This window comes from Saccostrea cucullata, unplaced genomic scaffold, assembly GCF_032062105.1.
Source record: "Saccostrea cucullata isolate Sc308-1 unplaced genomic scaffold, CSIRO_AGI_Scuc_v1 ctg205, whole genome shotgun sequence".
NCBI classification, from domain to species: Eukaryota; Metazoa; Mollusca; class Bivalvia; order Ostreida; family Ostreidae; genus Saccostrea; species Saccostrea cuccullata.
The window spans coordinates 86,472-113,309 of record NW_026936671.1 but is presented as its reverse complement, the minus strand read 5'-3'; the positions used below and the strand labels follow the sequence as shown (position 1 = coordinate 113,309).

Here is a 26,838-nt window from a genome sequence, read left to right as displayed (position 1 = left end):
AGATAGTAAGAAATCGATATATATCATATATTGAATTTAGAAGTTCCTAAGGTTTACAAAAGGTTTAATGCAAGTCCATTGAAAACATGACAAGTAACTTGCTTGTAAAAGACCAACTCGATGCATCAAATACCTTTTTAGTAACATATCAAAATTAATGCGGTGCATATACGTATTGCCACATGGCTTAGACTTTGACGTACATGTAAAATTTCTTTCAATTAAAAAGGAACTTTGCTTTTCGATGGCTATACAAGAAGTTTGCTACTAAATAGTGACATATCATATATCATTTCTTTCATTTGAGAGAGAGAGAGTACAGTCGAACTTCGGTATCACGGACACCAAATTATTTTCTTGGTTTGAGATAACGAGGTTTTCCTGTCTATGTTTCAAAATGGACGGTTTGAAAAAGTTAATACTATATTATGTTCTGTACTGTGTGTTCATTGCCCCTAAAGGTATTTTATCTTGTATTTGTCATTTTAATATGTAAATAAATAATATTGCAAGTTCAAAGTTTTATTTTAAGTAAACAGAACTCTTTGGTATTTACACGTTTGGTGGTGAATTTTCAGGTACTCCCAATTATATATCTATAATATTTTATGACTAATAGTATGGAGTTGAAAATTTTTAGCGGTAATAATTGGGAGTGCGTGTTATTTTTCTTGCATATATGTACGATAAATAATCGTTTGCCAATTTATTTTTTGCAAAATCGTCTAAACATATCATACATAAATATTAACCTTACTAACGTATGCATAAATTTTTAAATGGAAAACCCGCCATCTTTCGGCAAACATCGTGTACGTCTACGTGCAAAGAACATTATATTTTATAGTTTTGCTAAGTATTTACTCTACCGAGAGGAAAATGTTCCCATGACCTAGAAAATGATAGACATAGGTGTATTTAGAATATAATAGCTGATTAGTTTGGTTTGTTGGTTTGTTTAATTTGGTGGTCTCTCTCAGTTCAATTGCAAACACACAGACGTATAAAATTGGCACAGTTTTATAAATGTGTATACTTCATTTGGAATTCTTTGATACAGCAGTCCCTTAACATTATCGATTAGTTATTTTTCTGCCTTGCTTAGAAATGCAGTTGTGCATTTCCTTTGGAAAGACAATGACAAATTCACCCTTTAGGGCTTAAATGCACACACTCTAAACGTATTTTTTCTCTCTCCCCCTTTTTTTACGACGATTTGATTATCTATCAGTCAAGTGATTATTGCAATGAGTAGTTCTGCAGGTGTCGGCAACTAAATCATTGCTGCATTGTGTCCTAGTCCAAATTGTGTTTATTTTATGGACAACCAAAGCGCTTTTTATGGTGATGAAGACCAAGTTTACCTTATCTGGCTCAAGGTTTTGCCTCTACAGTGATGGCGGTGTCCGGCGGTGGGATTTATAGGAGTTTAAGTAGGCACAGCCGGGAACCATTAAAAACATCTGGATTGGTCCGTAGACATTCGCCATACAATTTATTTATTATACGGGAACAGCATAGGCCAAGAACTAAGTTTTCGTTTCATATTCAGTTTTATTTCTGATGTGTTTTCCTTTTTTGAGGAAAAAAGAAATTCTTCAGAAGAATTTACACTGCATTCATTTAAAAAAAATTATGAGATTAAGAAGACGATCTAATTGTGCTTTGAGCAACGGAGTAATGGGAATTCCATCGAGAAGGTATTCGGCTCTAATGGATTATCATTCATCCGGAACTTCCGGTCTAGATCGTCGAGGTTCACTTCCGGCTTCGATGTTACGTTTCACGCCTCTCTTCCGGATCGAGAGGAAAATTTCGCAGTTCGAAACTTCTCGTTATGACGTGCGTTCCCTGAAGTTTGATACTTCCATTGATAAAAATCACATTAAAAGGCTTTTGTTCCTTGTGGGAATACTCATTGTTTTTACATTTAGTGCCATATCATATTCCTTTTACAAAGTGCTGAAAAAGAAATACAGTGTTTGAATGAACTTTCTTTAAAGAGAAGGGACCCCCTCAACCTACATATGGAAGCTAAGTCGAAAAATTAACTTTCGTCTTGGATCCGTAAATTCACTAAATTGTCGAAGTGAAATTTTGATGAGAAGGAAGGGACAACCTTAACATTTTCACGTTTTGAACTCTGGTCTACCCTAGTGCTAAGTTTGCTGAAAATTCCTCAAACCGAAGACCTTTACACGTACAATAAAACTCGCATTCTACAAGAAAAAGTTGAAGAAAGGAGTCAGCTGGTGGGGATTTAAAAGAAGACTTTTTGTGAATGTTTTAATTTTTTTTTTTTTAATGTTTTTATTCATTCGTGAAAATATATTGAATATCAAAGAAAATGACATTTTACACGGAAAGTGACGCAAAGGTGCTGATTAAAAAGCAGGCATCTTGTGTTCAATTAAACTATCAGTTTTTTACTAATCTGTATTTGTATATAATCTGTATATGTATTCTAAATAATTGTGCACTTGTATGTATACATACAATTTTTTACATATACAGGTATTTGTGTCAGACATTTGGTATGTGCCATCGCCTTCTATATGTGTATATTTGGATTACAAAAAATATGCTTTATTATATATAGGCAATAAAAAAGATGTGACATTTATTGAAATTAATTTTAAGATTTAAAAAAAATATATTTGAATAAATATGTTTCCAGATTTACTTCTTTATTAATTGATTAGTATTTTTATATATAAAATATTTATTATTTGAATTTAATTCTGTTTAATATATCATCCAGATTCAACATTCATTATCAAAATCAATTCAATTACTGTGTTTCTGTAAAATTACCCCCCCCCCCCCTTATTAAAGATACGTTTGATGATGGTGTGTTAAACATAATTCTAATAACTTTTTTATTTTGTGGTTGTGAATTATGTAAAACACACCAGTAATGTTCATTTATTATAAGGTGAGTGGAGAATCCAAGGATCTCTGCAAGGACAAAGAACTCTGTTGGGACAAAAAATATATTTTCTTAGAAAATACCTCTACTTATACTTGGATCCCCCCCTCCTTCAACTCCATCATGTGTGAGCACCCTTCTGTCTTTAGAATTCGTTGTGAAGCAAAAGACTGACAAATATTGTAAAGCATTCTCGCAATGCCAAGAGTCCTGCTTGTCCAACGGCAACATGTGGACACAGGACCCCTGGCTTGCGAGAATGATTTTAAAGAGAGTCTAGCAAAAATCAATTCCATGCATAAAAAGACAAAGAAAGATGTTGTTTTGAAAATGAAGAAGTCTTAAAGAACTTCTTTTATGATAATCTGTCATACAAAGAGTATATTTTGATAAGTATCATTTTTAGTCGAACTAACATGTTCAGATGTCACATCTGTCTCTCGATCCAAAATACCTATTAGTTGACAGACTGGAGTATTACAATCTAATTAAATTTAGATATTTGATCTGCTTCAACTAGATTCCTGTACAAAATCAAAGTTTAATTAGATTGGAAGAGATGCAAAATCCAGAAGGGGATCCAAGAATTTTGTCAGGGGGAGGGGGGGGGGGGGGGGGCTACCCCAGTCAAAAAAAAATTTCAACCCCAAAAAATATCTTGACAAGCAAAATGAAAAAAAAAAAACAGACTATATTCACAAACGTAAAAAATCTAATTCGTGGGGTGGGGAGAGGGGTAGTCGTTGACTTTTAAAGCAAAGCTTCATACCTAGAACTTTTCATTCCAACTTAACATAAACCTGTGTTTTCAAGGAGAGGTTTGCGTTTTTTTAAGGGAAGGTCCAAGATCACTTTTGCTTGGTTTAGTATATAGATCCCTCTAGATCCGCACATGAAATTGCTCAGTTTTGTACTTATTTCTCAAATTAATTTCCTAAATCAGCAATCGAGTATTTTATATAAAAATTTTCTTATTAATATATTAATAATTTTCACTTTCCTTGATTCAGATGTTTTATCTTAATTAACAGCCTCAGAAACAAAAGTTTATTAAATTCTTATCTCACTCGACGATCGCCATTTTTACTTCAAAACAAAACCTTCTAGCATATCAACGAGACAATAAATTGACAATTCAGCAATAACATGTCTACGGCTACTTTTTTTTTTAAATTAAAAACCTGCTCTGCGTTAATTGAGGACTACGACGATATAAGGAAACCATGCATTTTGATATTGATTGTCTGAAAATGGGCATAATCCGTTTAATAGTGCCAAATCTCGCATTTTTTATTTTAATATCTTATATACAAAAGAAATCTATTCCTGGGAACCGGGGGTGGGGGTGGGGGGTTACAGGTACATGTACGTACATAAATGCAAGTAAATACAAAATAGATGCAAGGGAATGGTAAATAAATAAAAAGAAAAAGAGCAGACATACATACAGAGTCATGACCATTAACTGAAAAATACTTAAGTCAACATTTAAAATTAGTATAACTAATTATAACAATTTGATAATAAAACAAAATTTGCATCATATGTTGGAATTTGAATATTATACATAACTGCAAAATTTTAAGAACACGTGTTGAATAAAACTTAAGATATTTAGAATCAAAATTTTGACTTACATGGAAGTCTGTCTTGGGGCCTGTATTTCCATAAAAATTGGGGGGGGGGGATATCACGAAACAGATTTGTTCTTTTTGCCAATAGTTTTAATATATTCGAAATAGTTTTGCTTTAGCTTCTTATATTTCTTATATTTCTAAAAAGCATAACATTCCGCGTTTCGTAAACAAAAGTGTCATCTAAAAATCTCATTATAACCTTGAATATGTCAGGTTTACGAAAGTGAATCAAAAGGTCTATGTTACACATTTTTGTGAAAATGCCAACATATTGAAATCAAAACATTCCCAGATTTTGCTGTTTTATGTTAAGTAAGAAATGTGCCGAAAAGGTCACAAGTTTTTTGCCATTTATGTATGAACATGGAATCAATAATGCTGATAAGTCAGATGACCTCATATTGTATACCGGGTATACATGTATGTACATATATGTGCATTTATTCTTTTGCGGTATTTCGTGGTTTTTTTTCTTAATTGAGGGAAGCTATAATTATGTCTTCCCTGCCAAGGGGTTGTACTAAAACGAACCTGTGAAAAACACTTAAACGAAGCCCTTTTTAAAGATTCATTTCTAACAAGAAGGAATTGGGATTACTCATCCATTCGAGATAAATTGAAAAAAAGTTACATCTATTAGGAAAAATCATTTTAAAATAGAAATAACAGAAAAGGGGCACCCTCCCCCCCCCCCCCCTCCAAAAAAAAAAAAAAAAAAAGAAAAACAAATATATTAATTTTGAAAAAAATAATAATAAGTTTACACTTAAATGTATGTGATTAAAACTTTTTAAAAAACATTTCAACTCACGGATTTAATTTTTCCAACGAATCCGGTTTCACAATAAGTGAGCGCTGTAGAGTTTCCTGCATGTAAATGGCTGGTATTATGGCGTCGTCCACTGCAAGGGCATTTCAAGTAAGTTCAATTTATTTCAATTTATAACGATGAAATACAAAGAAAATAATCCCAGTAATTAGATAAGCGTTTTGAGGATCCCTTTTTATCAATTCACAAAAAATGTCTTGGGACAGAGAAAAGAATTAGATTCAAATATGTAGCTTGCTGGGTTGACAAATAATTTGGATGTACAACAAAAGAGCTACAGTGCTACACAACAGCAAAAATCGCAAAAAAGGTGTATATTTTTTACTGGGCTATCTCTCTTTTTATTTTTCTATATATTTAGACCAATTTCAAATCAAAATAATATGTTGGTGGTGCGACCGTTACTCGGCGTTTGAGAGCGCGAATACTTCTGTTGTTTCAATTCAGATCAGGCTTGTCAAACCGCACGTAGCATTTGGTTTAAAACTATGACGTCAGATGACGTCATATGTAAGTTGCATTATCAAAAAGACACCTGAAAAGTAAAAAAGTTATTGTAGAACGTTTCGTTTACTATTTATCTTCAATATATATCCATTAAATCAAGAAGAGTGAACTTTTCGTCGAACATTTGCCAATATTCCTTTGAAAGAACGTAGTTTTAACAAGCAATAAATTGTGGGTTCAGAGTTACTGCGGAAAAAAAAATTGTCTTGAACAATGTGCAAAGTTCTAATTTTCTCTTAAAGGCATTGCTGTAAGAGCTCGCAATGACAAGTGGCACTAGCTTTTACTAATTGTGTTCCTAAGTTGGCCGAACATTCTTGTATTTCTTCCACATTGAATGAAACATTCACCAAAATCTTGATAATAACCTTCCTTTCGCAAAAAATAGGCTTTATGTTTCTCATTAAAACAATTAATTGGGGGTAACATTTGTCTTCACAGTAACCAGAACAGATAAATTTATAAAATTTGACACTTGAATGACTTTGTTTGAGGTATACAAGTCTTTTTCTTGCTTTTTAGCTCTACTGGTCAGAGACCAGAAGAGCTTATGCGATAGTAATTTTAGTCCGGCGAATTTCGTCCGTCTGTCTGTCTGTCCGTCTGTCTGTAAACAATTTTTCAAAATGCTATATCCTACAGTTTTGGTCTAATTTCAATATAACTTGGCACACAAGTAGACTACACTAAGATACATAATTCTGTGTATCGGTTTTTGATTTCGATGAACAGTGTTGCCGTGGTTACTAAAAATAGAACTTTCTGTGAAATTCTTTCAAAATGCTACTCCTCCTACAGTTTTGGTCTGATTTCAATATAACTTGGCACACAAGTAGAATACACTAAGATACATAATTCTGTGTATCGGTTTTTGATTTCGATGAACAGTGTTGCCGTGGTTACTAAAAATAGAAATTTCTGTGAAATTCTTTCAAAATGCTACTCCTCCTACAGTTTTGGTCTGATTTCAGTATAACTTGGCACACAAGTAGAATACACTAAGATACATAATTCTGTGTATCGGTTTTTGATTTCAATGAATTGTGTTGTTGTGTTACTAAAAATAGAAATATCTGTAAAATTGTTTAAAAATGCCACTCCTCCTACAGTTTTGGTCTGATTTCAATATAACTTGGCACAAAAGTAGAATATTCTAAGATACATAATTCTGTATATTGAATTTGAATTTTGATGAACGGTGTTGCCGTGGTTACTAAAAATAGAAATGACTGTAAAATTGTTTCAAAATGCTACTCCTCCTACAGTTTTGGTCTGATTTCAATATAACTTGGCACACAAGTAGACTACACTAAGAACATAAAGAGACTTTATCAACGATCATTATTCTATTTATTGCTGTTGTAAAATTTCAAATCCCAGCTGCTTAAGTACTTTTCTTTTCCTTTGCTAAAAGTTCAAACCAGTAGAGCTTCAGTCTCGACAGAGACTTCTGGTTAATAAAATTTTTGCTCATCATCATTCCTTTTATGAGGCGAGAATTTTCACAAATCAAAGTTTCTGATAAATTTAAATCTTGAAGCAAAGGATTGTATCAAAACTAAAAGTGCTATTAATAAAACACATACCCACGGATGAAGCATAGGTTTATCCTGCAGTATCCTCACACATATGTGAAATGATAGTCCTATTATATGCAAAAAGTAATAAACGCTCACTATGGTCATTGTATATTCAAACTATCATTTTTTTTAACAGACAGTAAAGCCACATATTCCACTCATAAAGTTTCGTGCTGGAAAACAGACAACAGGTAAGAACATATTTTTCACCAGACTAAATGTTCTTGGAACATGAGATTCCTCAATATCAATTTATCAATATTGATCATTATAAATATTTATTTACTATCAAAGCTCTCTTAAGAATTTTTTTTATAATAGCTAACCCTGCAATACTGACCCCAGTTTCCCAAACAAAAGAAACAGAAAGATCACCATCCACCTCTAACAAGACAAATGTTGCCAGTCCAGGAACAACTCTAGAACACCAACAATTACCTAAGAGATATGCCAGATTACCCCTATCACTAGAAGAAATGGAATACATACAGGTGATACTAGCTGCAATTATGTAGCCCTCTCCTTTTCTGAGGGAAAGGGGGAGAAAACATGATATTTGTAGTTTTTCAATTCTCTAAGAAAATTAATTTCTTTAGACATACAGTAAAACTCAGTTATAACGAAGTTACTGGGACCTGGAAAATCACTTCGCTATATCCGTAATTCATTGTATCCGTATAAGGAATTCATTAAATTTGTGTACTTGAGGATCCAAGATAACTTTGCTATATCCGTGAATTCGCAATATCCATGTTCGTACTAAACGAGTTTAACTGTATATCATAATCTGTTAATACTGAAAAATGATTTCCTGAGTTTAAGATTTTCAAAAGAAAAATTAGATGTATACGGACATATATATCGATATTGACATATGAAACATATTGTGAAACAAAAGAACTAGTTTTTAAATGCATTAAATATCCTAAATTTTCTTTTGAAAATTAGCTTCTGTATTGCTCTATGTACATGTATTTTTACTTTGAGGGATAAAATAAATTTCTTGTATTTTTCAGAGAGGTGGTCCAGATTGACTTAGAAGAATAATAGCATTAGATGTTTTAAATAATTATGTTTTCTTGTATATTTATAACCAATGTTGACAGTAAAACCATCAAGAAGGATGACTATGTTCAAAATTTTGTTGTAGTTATTTATTTATCCTACAAGTTTGAGAATGGAACTAGTTACCATTACTGTATAAATGTGTACTACATGTACTCCAGCACGCTACATGCTATATGTTCAAGTCAAGATACTTTTGACTTGGTGCTGTGTAACATATAAGGAGAGTAGGGACATCAACTAAGGCTGTGACTTGGAAAAGTAACATGTATACCAGATTAGATATCAGTGTCATACACTGTATATGTATTTAACCCCTCGAAAAGGCAGGTGTCCTACAAGCTCAAGTGCCTATATCAAGATTGTTTATCTCAAATTTAAGCAGAATGAGTAAGATTTTATTTTGAAATTACTGGAATTAAAATAGTGTTCAAGGAGATTCGAAAAATGTAATGGACCAATCAATGACTCTCATTTTGGTGCTCTACCAACTGAACTATTTAAGTTGATATCCATGGCCCCAAAATCGTTATATATTCCTCCCCCTTTAAATTATCTTTGACATCAAAATAAATGAAATGCTGGTAATACATATCCCAAGAAGAAATTTCCCTTAATCATTGTGTTCCACAGATGTTTCGACTCATGATTACTTAGAAAATGGATTTTTTTTTCCACAGCTGAGAGATAGGGGATATACCTAAATCATTTGTTGAAATGAACTAAAATTTATTTTGCAAACTAGGATAAGGTTGCAACAAGACACAAAGCATGCTGGATTTAGAATTTTGGCATTTGACCTAAATGTGTGGATTCTCTGACCCTGAATAATGTTTACAGCCTTTGAATAAATGTGTTCCATTCCTGGCTAGCCCAACGGACCATAAAATCAATTGTCTACAGACAGATGGGCAGAAAGTACGATATCATTATGTGTCCATACAAAAACCAGCATAAAAAATTGAGAAAACACTCATAATATGTTACTAGTTTTCTCACTATACTTAGTCAAATAGGACTTTGTCATCATATACATTTGCTGCATGTATTTGACTTTCGTGAGAAGCACTGACTTTTACAGTCAACAGCTTAGTTTGACATTTAAACTTGTGTTATGTAGGGAGGTACATGTATTAAATTGATAATAAAGAAACTATAGGTTATAGGTTTTGTGTAAGGGGTGCTAACATCATTTACCAATATACAATCAACAGAAGAAAAGATGGGAGGTAGAATAACAAATTCATGAAGTTAGTATCTCTTTTAAATTTAATTTTCTGATGAAATGAAATAAGAATAACAGACAAAAGAAATTTAATGGCCTAGCTCGCTTTAATGAAAGCGGGGAACAAAAAACATTCCAGAGGGAAAACGAAGTAGGAGTTGGACACAGAGAATAGATGGGTGCTTAGGATAGGGTGTTGCTATTTCCTTCCTTGACACTAAAATATGTGCTTTGAAATTGCCCATTATTATCTTTGAATTATCTTTTAAGCTAAGTATTTATACATGTATCTCAAAAGAGCTTCTATAAATTGTCCTAGTGTAAAAGTAAGCCGTTGAATTAAAAGTCACGGCTTCTCGCAAAAGTCCAATATTATATTTCTTTCATAATTACTTCTATCATATAAGGAAGAATAGAAACAAAGTTCAGTGTGTCTGTGTTCAACATATATTTATAAACATAGTATACATATACACATGTATAAATTTGCACACTTAATCATTTCCTATGAATATAATTAAGTAATGTGAATGCTTTTTATCATTGTTGCCATATTAATTTGCTTCATGAAGTCATGTACATTATTTAATTTTTTTTAGCACACTTCAAAATCTCATGACAAAATAATGCACCTAATGTATCTCAGTCAGAAGACAATTCTTTTGAGTCTTTAACCTTGAGTTTCATTTTAATCGGTTTCCTAAGCTCTGTTCCTTCTGAGCTCTCCCCTTCTGAAGAATTACAACTGGGCTTAAATGACAAGGGAGGGAAATCCTCAGGATCAGACTCAAATTCAAACTCGTCTTTACGTTTCTGGCTTGTTTTTCTTTTCTTGCCGTGTTTCGTTTCCCCTGCCTCCTGCGGCAAACTCGAGTGATGGGAATACTTTGGTTCACGGGCCGGAGAATCCTTGTGGGCGTAGTAGTAGGGGGAGTCTTTATGAGTGTGGGGCGAGTCTTTATGAGTGTGGGGGGAAGACTTGTATTCCCTCGATGAATGAGGGGAACTTTTGGCCTCTCTATGAAAATGAGGGGATAACTTGGGGGAGTATTTAGGCTCCTTGTGATGTGGAGACACCTTTGTCTGGTAGCCATGTGGAGAGGATTTTTTAGACTCCTTGGACTTGGCCTCTATTTTCACATTAGGAAGTTTACCGGGGCGGGTGATTATTTTCAGTTTGATGCCCTTTTTATGTTCGCCCCCTTTCGATGTCCCAGGGAGGGAGTAGGGAGGGTCGTCCTCATTACTGTCGGGGGACTCCACAGGATAATACTGCACCTGGCTCTTCGTTCGCTTTCGTACAGGTCTATACGGAATAACCTCTGCCTCGCCAAAATCGTCATCACTGTCCTCTTTCAACATCTTGGAGATTCTTTCTTCAGCTACCTTCTTGTTTCGCCTCGTCTCATGATTTATCCTCTCCATTTCTTCCCTCTCTCTTTCAATCTCTGCTTGCCTTATTTCTTCCAGTCTTTTCTTGCCAGCCTCCATTAACCTTTGATGCTCCTCTTGGTGCTTCCTATCTCTTGCCCGTTTCTCTTCGTTGATCAGACGCTGTATTCTTTCTTTTTCGGCCTTCTCTCTATCCAACTGTTGCTGTAATTTCACTTGTTCCATGAATTCTTTTAATAATTCTTCTCCACTTTTAGAAGCATCAGCATCAGAGAGAGATACAAGTTTTTCCCTCAATTTTGGAGTAAACACTTTTTGTTTAATATTAAACTTTTCGTTCAAGTCAGGCATGAATTTTGATAAGCTGTCACCAAAATATTCATACATGTCACTGTATAATTTTGATATGGTACTCTGGACATCTGCAATCAAGTCGTTACTTTGTGGTGAATCTTCAATGGGTTCTTGATTTAAAAGGTCAGACAATTCCAATTTCTCATATTTTTCTTTCAGCAGGTCTTCATACTGTTTCACTTGTGTTTTCATCAAGGATTCTACAGTTAACTGCAAATCAAAAACATTAAATAAATGGAGAACATTTTTTTACTGCATAGATCACATGGACAAACATTAAAAAAATTTATAGTGACATTTGATACATAAGTTTCTTAAGTTCTTTGTACCAATTTCTTTTTCTTAAAAATTAAAAAAAGATTTACCAATAAAGCACCATAAACTTTGAATGCATCAGCCTTGGTGAGGGCATTAGAGAAGGAGTTGTCCTCAAGGACTGAGGACAGGTGAGGCCAGTACACTGGTATCTGAGGAACTAACACGTCATCTATCACCTGGAGAGAAAAAGGAATATTTAGTGTGTGTTACTATGTGCAGTTCCAAATATCTGCCTTCTGAAAATTTTCTTAGCCATGATAGCTTAAAATCAAAGGAAAATTAATTACTAGAATATTTATACAGTACCAGTAATAATATTATAAATTTTGATATTTGAAAGGTGGAAGAGGGATAATCTCCCAATATGGTGGTAAATGGAAAATGATACAATGTACATGTACAAGAATCAGAATTTTGATATGATATGCTAGAAATTCATATATTCTTTTTTAAGTGATTAAGTTTTTTTAAAAAAATTCAGAAGGGGGGAGGGATTCAGTATTTTAGGCGGTTCTAACAATATCATTGATATGCCCATTAGGGTCTTTATTTTACTTCCTTGAGGGTCCCTTGGTCTTACCTGTGGTCCTAATGCCTGTATACCCCTGACAGCTCCGTAGTGACAACAGAAAGGCTTGGCGTGGTCACACAACACTTCCTTTAGGTTCCTTATAGTTGTGTGCATCAGATGATTGACCGGGCTTGACCATGTACTGTTTAAGAAAAGTATTCTCAAAATTCACATAAAAAGTTTGGCAGAATTTTTAAATGTTATTGTGTTTTTTAATCAGATTTTTGGCATAGAACAATTTTAAATACTGTACACCTACATATGTACTTTCATCTGCATTTATTTACACACAGATATTTTACACCGCAAAAGAATTATTTACATGTGTATTTATGCAAAGTGTTTCCTTGGTCATGAAAATTAGTAATTAGGGACAAACTTTGAAGAAAAATCATCAAAATAGTTAAATCAAAGCAAATCAAAATTAGTTTACAATAGGGATGGGTATCGCCAAAAATTTCGTATCGCGATATATCACGTTTCCCCCAAATATCACGATAATATCATGATATTTTTGAAGTAAAATTTTACAATGATTTTTAATGAATTGTCATTATTTTTCTTAAAAATATGCTTGAAAAACAAATTTTCACCTTTTTGAAATTTTTATGTACATAGAATTAATCATGTTTGGATGGTAAGATGCTGTTCTTTTCACCTTTTACAATATTTTGTAGACTTTCTATAATTGTAATTTGAAAGATGACACAAATAAATGAATAATTTCTGGACTTAATAATATGTACCTGAATACCGGTATTTAGGTCTCAGTATCACGATACGTATCACGCAACAAAATCTTGATATACCGGTATACCGATAAAAGCGCACATCCCTTGTTTACAATACAACAAAACAAGAGGCCCATGGGCCACATTGCTCACCTGAGAAGCTTTGACTATTCTGTTCTTTACCAGATTTCCCCCTTGTTATACATAATGCATCCCCACCCTACCCCACTGATCATAATTTAGACATTTTGAAATCTACACTACCCCATGATCCTTCCATGGGCACATATGTTTCAGCTTTTTTGGCCCAGTGGTTCCTGAGAAGAAGATTTTCAAAGATTTTTCCTATATATTTCTATGTAAAACTTTGATTCCCCTATAATGGCTCCACCCTTCCCCCGGGGGTCATGATTCCTACAATTTAGAATTTACACTACCCCAGAAAGCTTCCACATAAGCTTCACTTTTTGTGGCCCAGTGGTTCTTGAGAAGAAGATTTTCAAAGATTTTTCCTATATATTTCTATATAAAACTTTGATTCCCCATTGTGGCCCCGCCCTTCCCCCGGGGGTCATTACTTGAACAATTTAGAATCTACATTATACCAGGATGCTTCCACATAAGTTTCAGCTTTTCTGGCCCAGTGGTTCTTGAGAAGAAGATTTTCAAAGATTTTTCCTATATATTTCTATGTAAAACTTTGATACCCCATTGTGGCCCCACCCTTCCCCCGGGGGGTCATGATTTGAACAATTTAGAATCTACACTACCCCAGAATGCTTCCACATAAGCTTCACTTTTTCTGGCCCAGTGGTTCTTGAGAAGAAGATTTTCAAAGATTTTTCCTATATATTTCTATATAAAACTTTGATTCCCCATTGTGACCCCGCCCTTCCCCCGGGGGTCATTATTTGAACAATTTAGAATCTACATTATACCAGGATGCTTCCACATAAGTTTCAGCTTTTCTGGCCCAGTGGTTCTTGAGAAGAAGATTTTCAAAGATTTTTCCTATATATTTCTATGTAAAACTTTGTTACCTCATTGTGGCCCCGCCCTTCCCCCGGGGGTCATGATTTGAACAATTTAGAATCTACACTACACCAGGATGCTTCCACATAAGTTTCAGATTTTCTGGCCTAGTGGTTCTTGAGAAGAAGATTTTCAAAGATTTTTCCTATATATTTCTATGTAAAACTTTGATACCCCATTGTGGCCCCGACCTTCCCCCGGGGGGTCATGATTTGAACAATTTAGAATCTACACTACCCCAGAATGCTTCCACATAAGCTTCACTTTTTCTGGCCCAGTGGTTCTTGAGAAGAAGATTTTCAAAGATTTTTCCTATATATTTCTATGTAAAACTTTGATACCCCATTGTGGCCCAGCCCTTCTCCCGGGGGTCATGATATGAACAATTTAGAATCTACACTATACCAGGATGCTTCCACATAAGTTTCAGCTTTTCTGGCCCAGTGGTTCTTGAGAAGAAGATTTTCAAAGATTTTTCCTATATATTTCTATATAAAACTTTGATTCCCCATTGTGGCCCCGCCCTTCCCCCGGGGGTCATGATTTGAACAATTTAGAATCTACACTACCCCAGGATGCTTCCACATAAGTTTCAGCTTTACTGGCCCAGTGGTTCTTGAGAAGAAGATTTTTTAATGACCCAACCCTATTTTTCTCTTTTCTTGATTATCTCCCCTTGCGAGGGGATATGTCCCTTCATTTTAACAACTTAAATTTCCCTTCACCCAAGGATGCTTTGTACCAAGTTTGGTCAAAATTGGCCCAGCGGTTCTTGAGAAGAAGTCGAAAATGTGAAAAGTTTACAGACGGACAGACGGACGGACGGACAGACGGATGGACGGACGACGGACAAAATGTGATCAGAAAAGCTCACTTGAGCCTTCGGCTCAGGTGAGCTAAAAATGTATTCTTGACAATTAACACCGTCATATCTAAACATACACAAATAAATTTCTTTTGACTATAATATATACTTTTGACTATGCTTCAATATATATTTTAAAATGTTAATCTGTCTTGTTTAACTGGTGATTCGGATATCCGGATGCTTCACATATCCGGACAAATTGACTGGGAACCAAAGCGTCCGGATAAATGAGGGTCCACTGTATTTAATATAAAAGGACCATTTCTAGCTTAAAATGTATATCACAGGTAAAGAAATAGCAAACACTGAAGCATACTGTACGATCTGTGCCAACACCCTCGCAGCGTAATCTCTTAATGTCCAGTGGTCATTGGAGGGGTTGATGGAGGCTGCTAATGACTCCAAAAGACAGTAACTGACTCCCTGGACCAAATGGTTCAACTGCAAAGAAAGTTAACATCAAAGTTGTGGTACAACTACATCCAATCTGATTAAAATCAGCTGTTCTAATAAGCTACCGCCTAGCACATCAGAACAGCTGATTTTAATCAGATTGAAATACATCTTGGGTGGTATTTCCTACAGATTAAAGAGGAAGTCTGTGAGTCAATGCTCACTTGTAATATCCCCATCATATATAAAATGAAACTGCAATAATGTAAACTCATAAGGATCATCGTTATGGTGCAGATGCTAGAATGATTCTCCAGGAAACATCATATTGAAAATTCGGAGAAGGCTACATTATTGCAGCAAAATGCAATAAATATTTTTATAAACTTTTTTTTGACTTACATAAGGCTGAGGTTCAAGGTAGAGGTTAGAATTACTGATCAGTGCATTCACCGTGTACAACAGGCGAAACATCTGAGAGACATCATGGCTGACTGTCTTCACCTGTTTGAAGGCATCATTGAATGTTATAAAAGATAAGTCAAATTTAGGTCAATAAAGTTTAAAGTTGTATAGAGCTACAAAATATTCTATTCCTTCTTTTAAATAGGAAATTACTCTATGCTAAGAAAGAAAATACTCGCATTGTTCAAAAAATTTTCTTAATATCAAAAATGACTATGCAAAGGCATCAATAATTGTTAATTGCAGATCTTGCTTATTTGCTTTATAATTACAACTTATGCAGTAAAATTTTGTGGAGAGTATTATTTTTTCATTAGATAACATGCTTCTCAAATCATTTATCATTCAGTTTTTCATAAAAAAAAATTCTGGTATAAAGCATGTACAGTTATAAAAAATATCAATATATGTGACGCGCCAAGCAAAAACCTCCCTTAACGAAGAATTTTGACATTTTTAGTTTTTCATTGATTCTTGTAGAGTTTTTCTTTCTCTTTCGTTTGATGTATAACATGACATATATTTCTGTGTTTAAATGTATAAAATATCGCACGACAAAGACGGAATATTTATGTGACGTACAGTGTACACGTGTGTAACTGCTTGAATTTTCATAACCTAAAATCGTAAATGACGCAAAGCTATATAATAATTTGATGATATTTAGATTATCAAACTTCTGATTTGATTCCCTTAAAGTATCAACAATTAAGATTTTTCATCGTAATAATAGAAAATAAACATTCTAAAGTATATCTTTCAGAAACGAAAGACTGGGGGGGTGGGGGGTGGGGAATGATCGTCGAGGGAAAAAACAAAACTCATTAAGACAACATCAAAAATCTTCTCTTTCTCTGGGAGAGTTTTCAATTTATGGCTTTTCAATGCAGTAAAATGGCAGAAATCTACATCACTGCAATAGTAAAAGTAAGCAACATTTGGATAAAAAAAAATACTATTGTGGTAGTTCAAACGACACATGTACGATTTCCTACTAGCTTGGGCTAGTGGGTTAACCCTTAAGCTTATTCAGTACAGAGGCCTCGGGTTCAATCCCAATTAAGCAGATGTACTTAATTGTCACTGTTACTCTATCAAATTATTTATTTTTTAAAAAGTTCGAGACAGTCATTACCCCCCCCCCTCCCCGGGCATTAAAAGTAAATACAATACACAGATACACAGAATAGACAGAACGTATTTTCAAAGTTCATGTTTTAAATACCTGAAATTTTAAAGAGTGTGACAGGTTTTTTTTCTATCTAAAGGAAAAATAACATTTCTTTTACCACAAGTTAACTGTTTACATGTGTTAGTTTCGAATGTTTTTATACTGAAGACTTTTTGGCTTATTGAAAGATATTCTCCACCCAAGAATAAATTGTATTTGTTTCTTGTAGTAGAGTTTGATCCTTTTTTTCTTCAGGTGTTGTTATGAAATGAGTCTTTGGTTTCACAAGAAGAACTTGAAAGTTGTCAAACTTGTTTCCGATCCGTTTGTATAATTCAATAAATGCGTGTTTAAATCAAATCAATAAAGATAAGGTGCATCAAATGTTAAAGTGTTCAATCATTATTTCTTGGTAATTTTTTAACATTTGATTCATTTTTCCTGGCCTTCCGTTTCCTATTTTATATTTATGTTTAAATTATTGAAAATAAATATATTTATATATTTAGAATTATTTTCGTAACTAAATGCGTCTGCATACTTTTCAGTGAATCAGAATGTAACACCCATCCCCACTCTATAAAATATAGGTATTTTTAAATCGTGTTAAATGAAAACAAGATGTGTTTGTGAAACACTATGCGCCCGGCGGCAACAAAGTTCAAAAAAGCATTTTTTAGCAAATGGGTCTCAGTCAAGGTCACACGTTGTCCTTGGTGTCAGTTAAAGGTGTATGCATACCAAATATGAAGTCTCTATCTCTCACGGTTCAAAAGTTATGGCGAAAATTTGAAAAAAAGCTCTTTTTACCATATAGGTCACAGTAAAGGTCAGAAGGTCATTGACCTTGGTGTCCGTTGAAAGTGGTTAATTAGTGGAGAATGCATACCAAATATGAAGTCTCTATCTCTCACGGTTCAAAAGTTATGGCGAAAGTTCGAAAAAGATATTTTTAGCATAAAGGTCAAAGTCAAGGTCCCAAGGTCATTGACCTTGGTGTCAGTTGAAAGTGTTTAATTAGTGGAGTATGCATACCAAATATGAAGTCTCTATCTCTTACGGTTCAAAAGTTATGGCGAAGGTTAAAGTTGATAACAGACAGACAAACAGATAAACAGACAAACAGACAGACAGGACAAAAACAATATGCGCCCCGAAAAAAAATTCGGGTGCATAAAAATCTGCAATTTATATGTATGAAGTTAAATCATGAATTAATTTTGAACCGGTCATTGTATATAAGCCGAAAAGCAAAATACAATACCAGAATAAATATGAATCCCACAAGTGACATGTACACTCCACAACTTCATTTCTAGACATAGAATATAAGGCATATACTTCACTGTTACCTTCCTGAGAAAGTACATGCACACATTATGATTTGTTTTAATCATATTAAATCCTAGTTGCATTTTAGTATACGTTAAAACACGCATGTTAAAAATAGCAACAGAAAGTAAGAAAACGGGTAAAACATTCTTTATATTCTTCGATCATTGTAAAAGAGAAGGGGGGGGGGGTGTCTCAGCTATGGACATTCACGCGTAATTGATTTCCTGGATTAATTAAACAAGAACAAAGCACACATGTACAATCTTAAGCTTTAACTTTTGTTATTTTTTTTTTATAAAAAATAACTAATTGTTGTAATTTATATACATTTTTTTGATACACGAGAAGCTGTATGAATATATTTAATGGGTTAGTTGATCAAGCACGCAATATTCAAGCCGACCAACATGTATTTTTTTGTTCGATAAATCCTTTATCATAGAATATAGAGCGTTTTGATCATTGACTTAAGTAAAATATATTCAGATATTAATATATCCTCCAACTTCCATATATCTTGAACAAATATAGGCATATTACCACGGATTAACATATTTTGTGCAGATTTGTATTGTACTAATTTTGCATTAAACTGCCCATACATGTACATGTACGCATGTTCAATACAACTTTTGCAGGAAAAATTTATTGACATTGTTAAAGTTTTTTTTTACATGTATACTTTTAATAAATTATGTGTAATTGGTAGCAAATTTTCATAATTTGCAACACATAAAATTTATACATATTCATTTAATTGCGATTCAACAGAAGGAAACAAGATTATTATTTCCCAAGGTAGATGTTAAATCATGAAATGTTTGTAGTAAAGTCTTTGTCGGGGAAAAAGAAAGTCTTTAACCTCTAAAACGTTTAATGTATACTTTCATACTGCATTGATGTTTTAAGTTAAGAGAGCTGAATGAGCAATGGAGACGTTACTACATGTAGTTACTACATACAACAGCCTGATTCAGCGATTTTATAAATGATCGAAATTATATTGTTTTCAGGAATCCAGAACTTCAGAGTCTTATTTAGTACATGTAGATAAACCATGCACAAAATAGTAATAAGTTGGAATGTTTTAAAAGTGTTCAAACGATTCGTATGAACTTGTAACAATTTCTATTAATCATAATATTTTAAGCGATGTATCATGTTTGCGATTTTTACATTCGGTGTATTGTGTACATTGTATAACTTCATCTAACATATTAAGAAAAGGTCGATAAACATATGTTCAATCTGTTTAATTTTCAATCATAAAATATCTTAGATAGTGGGACCGTAACTTACAACGTATGCAAGCATCCGTATATTCAAGACAAATTTCAAGAAGTATCCAAAGAAATAGAGCAGACACGTGACACAGGAGAAAGGGTGGGGGGGTCCTACATTTTTTGTACAACATGAGAAGGTGTCCAACAATAAAATAAATTGAGAAGCTCAACAGGTCTTTCTTCAAAATATTCATTTTAAATCAACAGCTAAAACATATTCCGAAAGAAGTGTCCAAATCAAATACTCTTTGTCGTATCTATTTTTTTTTTTTTTTAAATTAAACTTAACTATTTATCAATAATAGTTCACGTATTATTTATATAAACGACAGCGTTAACTGTCCCAACTCAGTTTATACCGTATAAATTGGGTAGCTATTTAATTCATTCCATAGATATAAGAGAAGTAAAACCAGGTCAATTTTCATTGCATCGTTATTTGAAAAAAAATAACTTAGTTTAATGCTCCTGTTAAATTTTTCTTGCATGTGCATCACGATGAAACAGCTGGGCATTAAATTTAATAAAAACTATCTTTAAAAACTTGTTTGTTTGACCTTTTAAAATGAATCAACCAAAATCTTTTTAAAACTTCCAAATTATTCATTCCGGAATTTTCTCATCCTATCAACAACTTTCTTTTTTATTTCAGAAATGCCTTCAATCTTTTTCAACACCGAAAATGTCCGACAAAAAAAATTCGAATTACCTATCGATGCAATTTTTTAACACTAAGAGGGAGAAGGCAAACAAACTTCATTTTAAAAACGGCCTTACGGGAATTTTTCAGCCACCACTGGAAATCTTTAAAAAATACACACTTAATTAATTGTGAAAAGGAAAGTTCACACAGACACTTGACGGAGACTAAGTTTGTACTGAATAAACTACATCAAATAACACCCAAGAATCTGTCTTAGCATATAAATAAAACAACATCCTCTTGTTCTACTGGGATCGAGAGTTTCTCTCAAGGAGGCGTTTTTACGTCGAATTTACCTTGTTGACTTTAGACGCGTCTTCTGACGTTACGTCATAATAGAGATAAGGGAGGTTTTTGCTTGGCGCGTCACATATACAAACCCCTGCAGAGATGAAGTTGACAAAGCATGGCAGTAATGAAGTGATGTTGGGATTTGTTCGTAGGTCCTGAAGAGCTGCCTATAATAAAAATATTTTTTAAAAATAATTTTCCATTTTTCTATCTAACCTTAGATTTAATCTTACACTGGAATAGAAAAATTATAATAAAGCTAGAACTTGAATACTCAGTATTTCAATATTATAAAATTTTCAAGCGATACTAACCTTCATTAATTTCTGATTACTCCCCAGCACTGCCTTTGTAATACTATCAAAGTATTTCTGCAGTACATCATTATTTTCTTGTTTTATATTCTTTCCTGTACATCCAAAAAAAAAAAAAAAACAGGAATAATCTAGCACTCTAATGTATAAGCAGCATTGTGAGAATGAATGAGAAAGTTTATCTGTGGATCAAATCTTCTTCCGTACGAGTTTAAGCTCTAACTAGTTAGATCTCTGCTCAAGAAAATTATCTGCATATTTGCAGTCTTCAATATTGTGACCTAAATTCCCTTCAAAATTTGACTGAGATAATAATTTCTAATGATGGAATACACTAACCTTAAAACTTTCAGGTAAATATGTGTACCTTAGTATCTTCAGGCTTAAATGTTAAATGTATAAAAAGATATTTGATATGATGGACTAACCTTGAGAATGTGATGCTGACTTTGATATGCCTTCTACAGCCAACCACTGAGCTAGAAAATAAAAAAAAAAATTGACAGAAAAGAGGATAATCATGATGATTAATATTACACCACATCTATATCAAAAGCTAATTTTGGATGAAGCTTAGATGAAATTGTTATGTAATGTGTTTCAATGATAATAAAACATGTCATAAGTTCCTTGTGTCTCCATATACATACTTAAAGAATCTAGCTTTACTATTTAGAGAGAGAGAGAGAGAGAGAGAGAGAGAGAGAGAGAGATTTAAACATTTTAATCTTGTACATGTAGCAGATAAATTTCAAATTGATTTACAAATGTATACTTCTAAATTATGTGGATGTTTTAGCAGCTTCCAAGGCTACATATATGTTAAAGATTGTAACAGCTACATGTAGTACCAAGTCTGCATAGATTTACAAATTTGAGAAGTATGCTAGCCTAGCCACTACTTAGGATTAACAAATGCTAATTTAACTCATCAGTGTTTTCAACTGACTTGGATATCTAGCCTAGCAGCTGTGTTAACTTCAAAGATCTTGAACCCAGCACAGCACAACCTTCAATACATGAATTACATGTATCAATAATTCTGCAAACTTTTCAAAATCTGCCAGTACCCGACAGCAAAAAATATTTGATTTCCAAAAATTCAGTTACACATTTCTTTAAAATGCTTCCAAAAGGTACCTCCTTTTCACATACTAGTACCAACTGTTTCTAATCTTTTTGGAAGCCCTAATTTTGAAACTGAAGTGAATGCTGTACCTTTAATAGAGGTCTCCCCCTGTTCACACGGAGTACAGTCCTGAAGTCCTACATCCCCCAGGTCCATCTCTTCCTCATCAGTGAAAAATATCTCCCCTTCTTTTGTCGGTCGAAAACTCGTCCCATCCTGGCATCTGTGTCCACTTATTGGCTAAAAAGAAAATATTTTTAAAAATATTGAAATTAGCTTCAACATGTTCAATAAATTTCAAATGTTTGATCCCCCCTCAGTATTTTTATTTTCAGTTTATGGAGCATGTTATTGTATATAAAAAATACCTTCAATGACTTTAAAATGTTTGATCCACCCTCTGTATTTTAAATTTCAGTTTACGGAGCATGTTATTTTACCTGCACACTGCTCCTTTTCAAAGCTTTGTTGAAATCCTCTGTTGTCAGTCTTTTCCTCCTTGCATGCTTCATATACTGGATAGAGTTCTGGAGAACAAAACTAAAAAATAAAAACTTAAAAAAAAAAAAATCTCACATAACTCATACTTTTTGTTTACAAGTAGAAATACATAAACATAGGTAATCAAAGATTACCTCGACGAATGTTATCAGTGTAAATAATGCAAATCTCACATCATATTTTCTTAATAGTTGGTATTTATCCCAACAACAATATTCCTTCAAGTTCTGTTTAACCCCTTACATGGCATATACACATTTCTACACATGTAGCATGAAAAACATGTATAGTGTAAATAATTATTCATAATTTTGATAATACTGTAAATATCAAGAACTTCGAGTTCATTGGGATTGATCTGTTCCAAAAACTAACCTGGTCTCTTGTTTGGGAAAAATATAGGTCAGATCCAGCATCCGAAGCAAGCCTGGTAGTGTCCATTCCTAGATGCATCATCCATGCAAGTTTGGTCCGGGTAGGGCTTATAATTACTTGGGAATGAAAATGTAAGTCAGATCCAGCATCCGAAGCAAGTCTGGTAGTGTCCATCCCTAGATGCATCATCCATGCAAGTTTGGTTCAGATAGGGCTTATAGTTACTTGGGAATGAAAATGTAGGTCAGATCTAGCATCCGAAGCAAGCTGGTAGTGTCCATCCCTAGATGCATCATCCATGCAAGTTTGGTTCAGGTAGGCCTTATAGTTCCTTTGGAATGGACCTGCTCCAAAAACTTTAACCTGGGTACTCAACTGGAAAATGTAGGTCAGATCCAGCATCCGAAGCAAGTCTGGTAGTGTTCATCCCTAGATGCATCATCCATGCAAGTTTGGTCCAGGTAGGGCTTATAGTTCTTTGGGAATGGACCTGCTCCAAAAACTTTAACCTGGTCACTCTTCTGGAAAATGTAGGTCAGATCCAGCATCCGAAGCAAGTCTGGTAGTGTCCATCCCTAGATGCATTATGCATGCAAGTTTGGTTCAGATAGGGCTTATAGTTACTTGGGAATGGACTTGCTCCTAAAACTTTAACCTGGGCGCCAACACCAACGCCAACGCCAGGGGTATAGCATACGCTCATCTTGACTTCGTCGAGGTGAGCTAAAAATGTGTAATTCTACTTTCAAATTTGAAGTCAGAATGACTAGATATTTCAAAATTCTATCTGTAGAATAGGTTTGAAATATAGACCATCTGCCGATTGGTTATACACTGTACTTGGATATTAACAGTAAAATAAACAGGTTTCAGTTAGCATTTTTTATTATACTGGATATAAATGCCAACAAACCAAGGATCTCCTATTGTCTGTATAGGCACATGACTGACATTCTGATACAGACATGTCCCTTAGAATCAGAGGGCTAGATACATTTACTTCCGGTTGGGGTTATAGATGTAAGATAAAACCAGAGACCTCGGCATGAATACTCGGAAGTCTCTGGTCTCTGAAATTTAGTTAGGTATCTTGTGGTAAATATAAGTAGGGGGTTCCCTGTATACAAAACAAGTGCCTGTGCCCGGGCCCCCTGAATCTCCATCAGGTGGTCTACTGATTGAGCTATCTGGCCACCGGCGATCGAACCTGGCTGACCGCCACACTTCAAACGGATTGCATAGATTTCTGTTTTAAATACCTGTGTAGCCTCTTTTAACCTGTAGGAAACATCTTCACAAAGCATGGCTGCTGCATCATCACAAAGTTCACTGAATCCAACAGATTCAGCCATGATCTTGATGCTTTCCCTGGTGATGACAGCATATCTTTTGTCATCAAAAACTGATGTTTTCTTCTCCTCCTTCACCTCAGCCATTTCTTATAATACAGTACTGAAAGTGAAACAAAAGAGAACAATGCCTTCAAATTTTAGATTGGACAAAAAAGTTTCCAAATACATCTTGAAGTTAAATCATTAATGGATATATGTTTAAAGCTAAAACAAAAGCAGAGGCAATTCTGGTAAAAGCGTTATGAGTTTTATGATACACGACTTGCCAGAATGAAAATGAAGATAGTGCCACTATGGTTGTTCACAGAAGAAATAAGTCATGTCGATAATCAATGTCGGCATACAGTTGAAGCGTCTGAATAATAAGAAGAAAGAAGAGACTAAGAAATGAAATATTGTTAGATCGTACATCCGATTCTTCATTGTAGCATCATAAATCAACTTCCGGTTCAAAATCTGCAGACGCACACGTTCTCCTCAAGGTAAAAATAATCTTCTTTGCATAATTTATTTCATACTTTGCATGGCAAAAAGAGTATATTATAAATTGATATCACCAAAATTAAAACATTAACCATTATTTAGAATATAGCCAGTAAAATGAGCTAAAATGCATACCATGCAAATCCAACGTGATAAACAACTTAACTGCTCTTGGATAGACTAATTACCCATCGGTAACTAAAAAAAATACTGAAACACTGTTTAGGCTACAGCTTTAATTTTCTTTCTTTTAATTTCATTTTATTCAAGCGTTCAATTGATGCAAGTTGTAAAGCAATGAATGAAAGCAAATTGTTTTTGTTAAAATTCTGCATAAATTATGTAAAAAAGATGTAATTGCATAACTTATTGCACTACCATTATCTCTATGTTAGTGCATTAGGGCAAATGTAGAATATTGCATGTCTTGGTAAACCTTTTGAAATACAGATTTATAAAAAAAAAAATAGCTGACAAGTGAAAATAATCATGTATAGTTTAGGGATAGATGATATGGATAAAATATTAAATTGACATAACTTAAAGTTAAACTTGCTGTTGTCAATGCTTTTATGAAAATACAATTAAATACTTATATAGACAGTTTCTTTTAGATTTTTAAATTAAATCATAAATCAAGAGACAGCATACTTTTTGTGTGCAATAAATATACACTTTTTTAAATGGTTGGCACTGTAGCTCTCTGTTCTGTCAATGTTTTTTTTCCCTCAAGAACAAAGTTCTGCAGTTATTTTTAGCTCAACCGGTCAGAGCCAGAAAAATGAAATAAGAGATAGTGAAGTGTCTGAAAAAAATTTTCAAAACATTATTCTACCTACAGTTTTGGTATGATTTCAATAAAACTATGATCCATAATTCTGTGCATGATCAGTGTTTGATTTCGATGAATGGTGTTGCTTTGGATACAAAAAACAAACTTTCAAAAACTTTTGTGGTGTCCCGGTGGCATACTGTGTAGCTTCCCATTATGAACAAGCCTAATTTTACTATACACATTTATAAACAATTAACATAAACAAATTAGTCTACATATAAATTCTTGATTGGACACTATGGAGGATTAGAGGTTACTTAAATTTTTTTTAAATCTTTAGAACAGTGTGTTTTTTATAATTCATTAATGTCCACAAATATCCATTCCAGTTGCTTATTACATGGATGATATTTTAATAGAACAGAGATACATATACTAGCTTTTATTAATTATTTTATGTGTTGTTTTTTTTAAAATATTACACCCAAAGTATAAACAGTCTAAGGAAAGACTTTAAAGGTATAATATATATTTTAAGTTTTTTTAATATACATGTATTATCTAAAGTAGCCAGATTTAGATTATCTTTAATAAAGTAATACAGTGGCTTCCACTTAATCGGATAGCGGTTAAACGAATATTTCGGCTATTTCAATGTAATATCAGAGCACAAAACCATTTCTTATATATTTATGGATAATTTCACCTGATATTCTGATAAGAAAATAACAGAATTTCGTTTTATCTGATACAAAAATTTGACCATCGTATTTGCTTGCCCTCTACTAACTCAGGTTTAAAAGATTGGGTTGGTAGGTAAGTTGGAAACTTTTTTCTCAGAAAATTTAATATAATTTAATTTAATATTAATTTAATAAATTATATGATTAAATGTATAAGGATTAGGAAAATTCAAGAAAACAAAACAAATATCATTTTATTGGAGGTTAAATATAAGTTTGAGTTGGGTCATTTTTAGCCAATCGGTCAGAATAGGGCAAACAAACATTTTGTTTAAGATGGCCTAATACATTAAATTTGCTCTATCTTATTAAGTTGTTTTAAGAAAAACATGTTAATTTATTGTTTTTATGAAATGATATAATTTTAAAATATATACTTGTCAGAATGGATACCTGACTACAAAGTCATGTATTTGTGAAATTAAAATGCCAGAAAAAAACAGACAACATTGGTATGCAATGTACTATACATGTTCAAAGGGTCCAA

General features: G+C 33.5%; 2 protein-coding genes across 2 annotated transcripts; one reads left to right on the top strand and one right to left on the bottom strand.

Moving 5' to 3' along the window:
* Positions 1-5,409: 5,409 nt before the first annotated feature.
* Positions 5,410-8,621, top strand: LOC134246191 (alpha-ketoglutarate dehydrogenase component 4-like). Its single transcript, XM_062728516.1, has 4 exons — positions 5,410-5,485; positions 7,619-7,673; positions 7,804-7,973; positions 8,499-8,621. Exons 1-4 carry the CDS (start codon positions 5,444-5,446, stop codon positions 8,514-8,516), a joined length of 285 nt encoding a protein of 94 aa, XP_062584500.1. The 5' UTR covers positions 5,410-5,443; the 3' UTR covers positions 8,517-8,621.
* Positions 8,622-10,373: 1,752 nt separating this feature from the next.
* On the bottom strand, positions 10,374-24,450 carry LOC134246221 (TAF6-like RNA polymerase II p300/CBP-associated factor-associated factor 65 kDa subunit 6L). The gene is made up of 11 exons (XM_062728540.1): positions 24,258-24,450; positions 22,563-22,649; positions 22,212-22,362; positions 21,422-21,472; positions 20,994-21,088; positions 20,769-20,846; positions 15,834-15,935; positions 15,355-15,479; positions 12,417-12,549; positions 11,884-12,012; positions 10,374-11,728 (listed from the first exon to the last, which is right to left on the bottom strand). Exons 1-11 carry the CDS (start codon positions 24,432-24,434, stop codon positions 10,415-10,417), a joined length of 2,442 nt encoding a protein of 813 aa, XP_062584524.1. The 5' UTR covers positions 24,435-24,450; the 3' UTR covers positions 10,374-10,414.
* Positions 24,451-26,838: the final 2,388 nt, after the last annotated feature.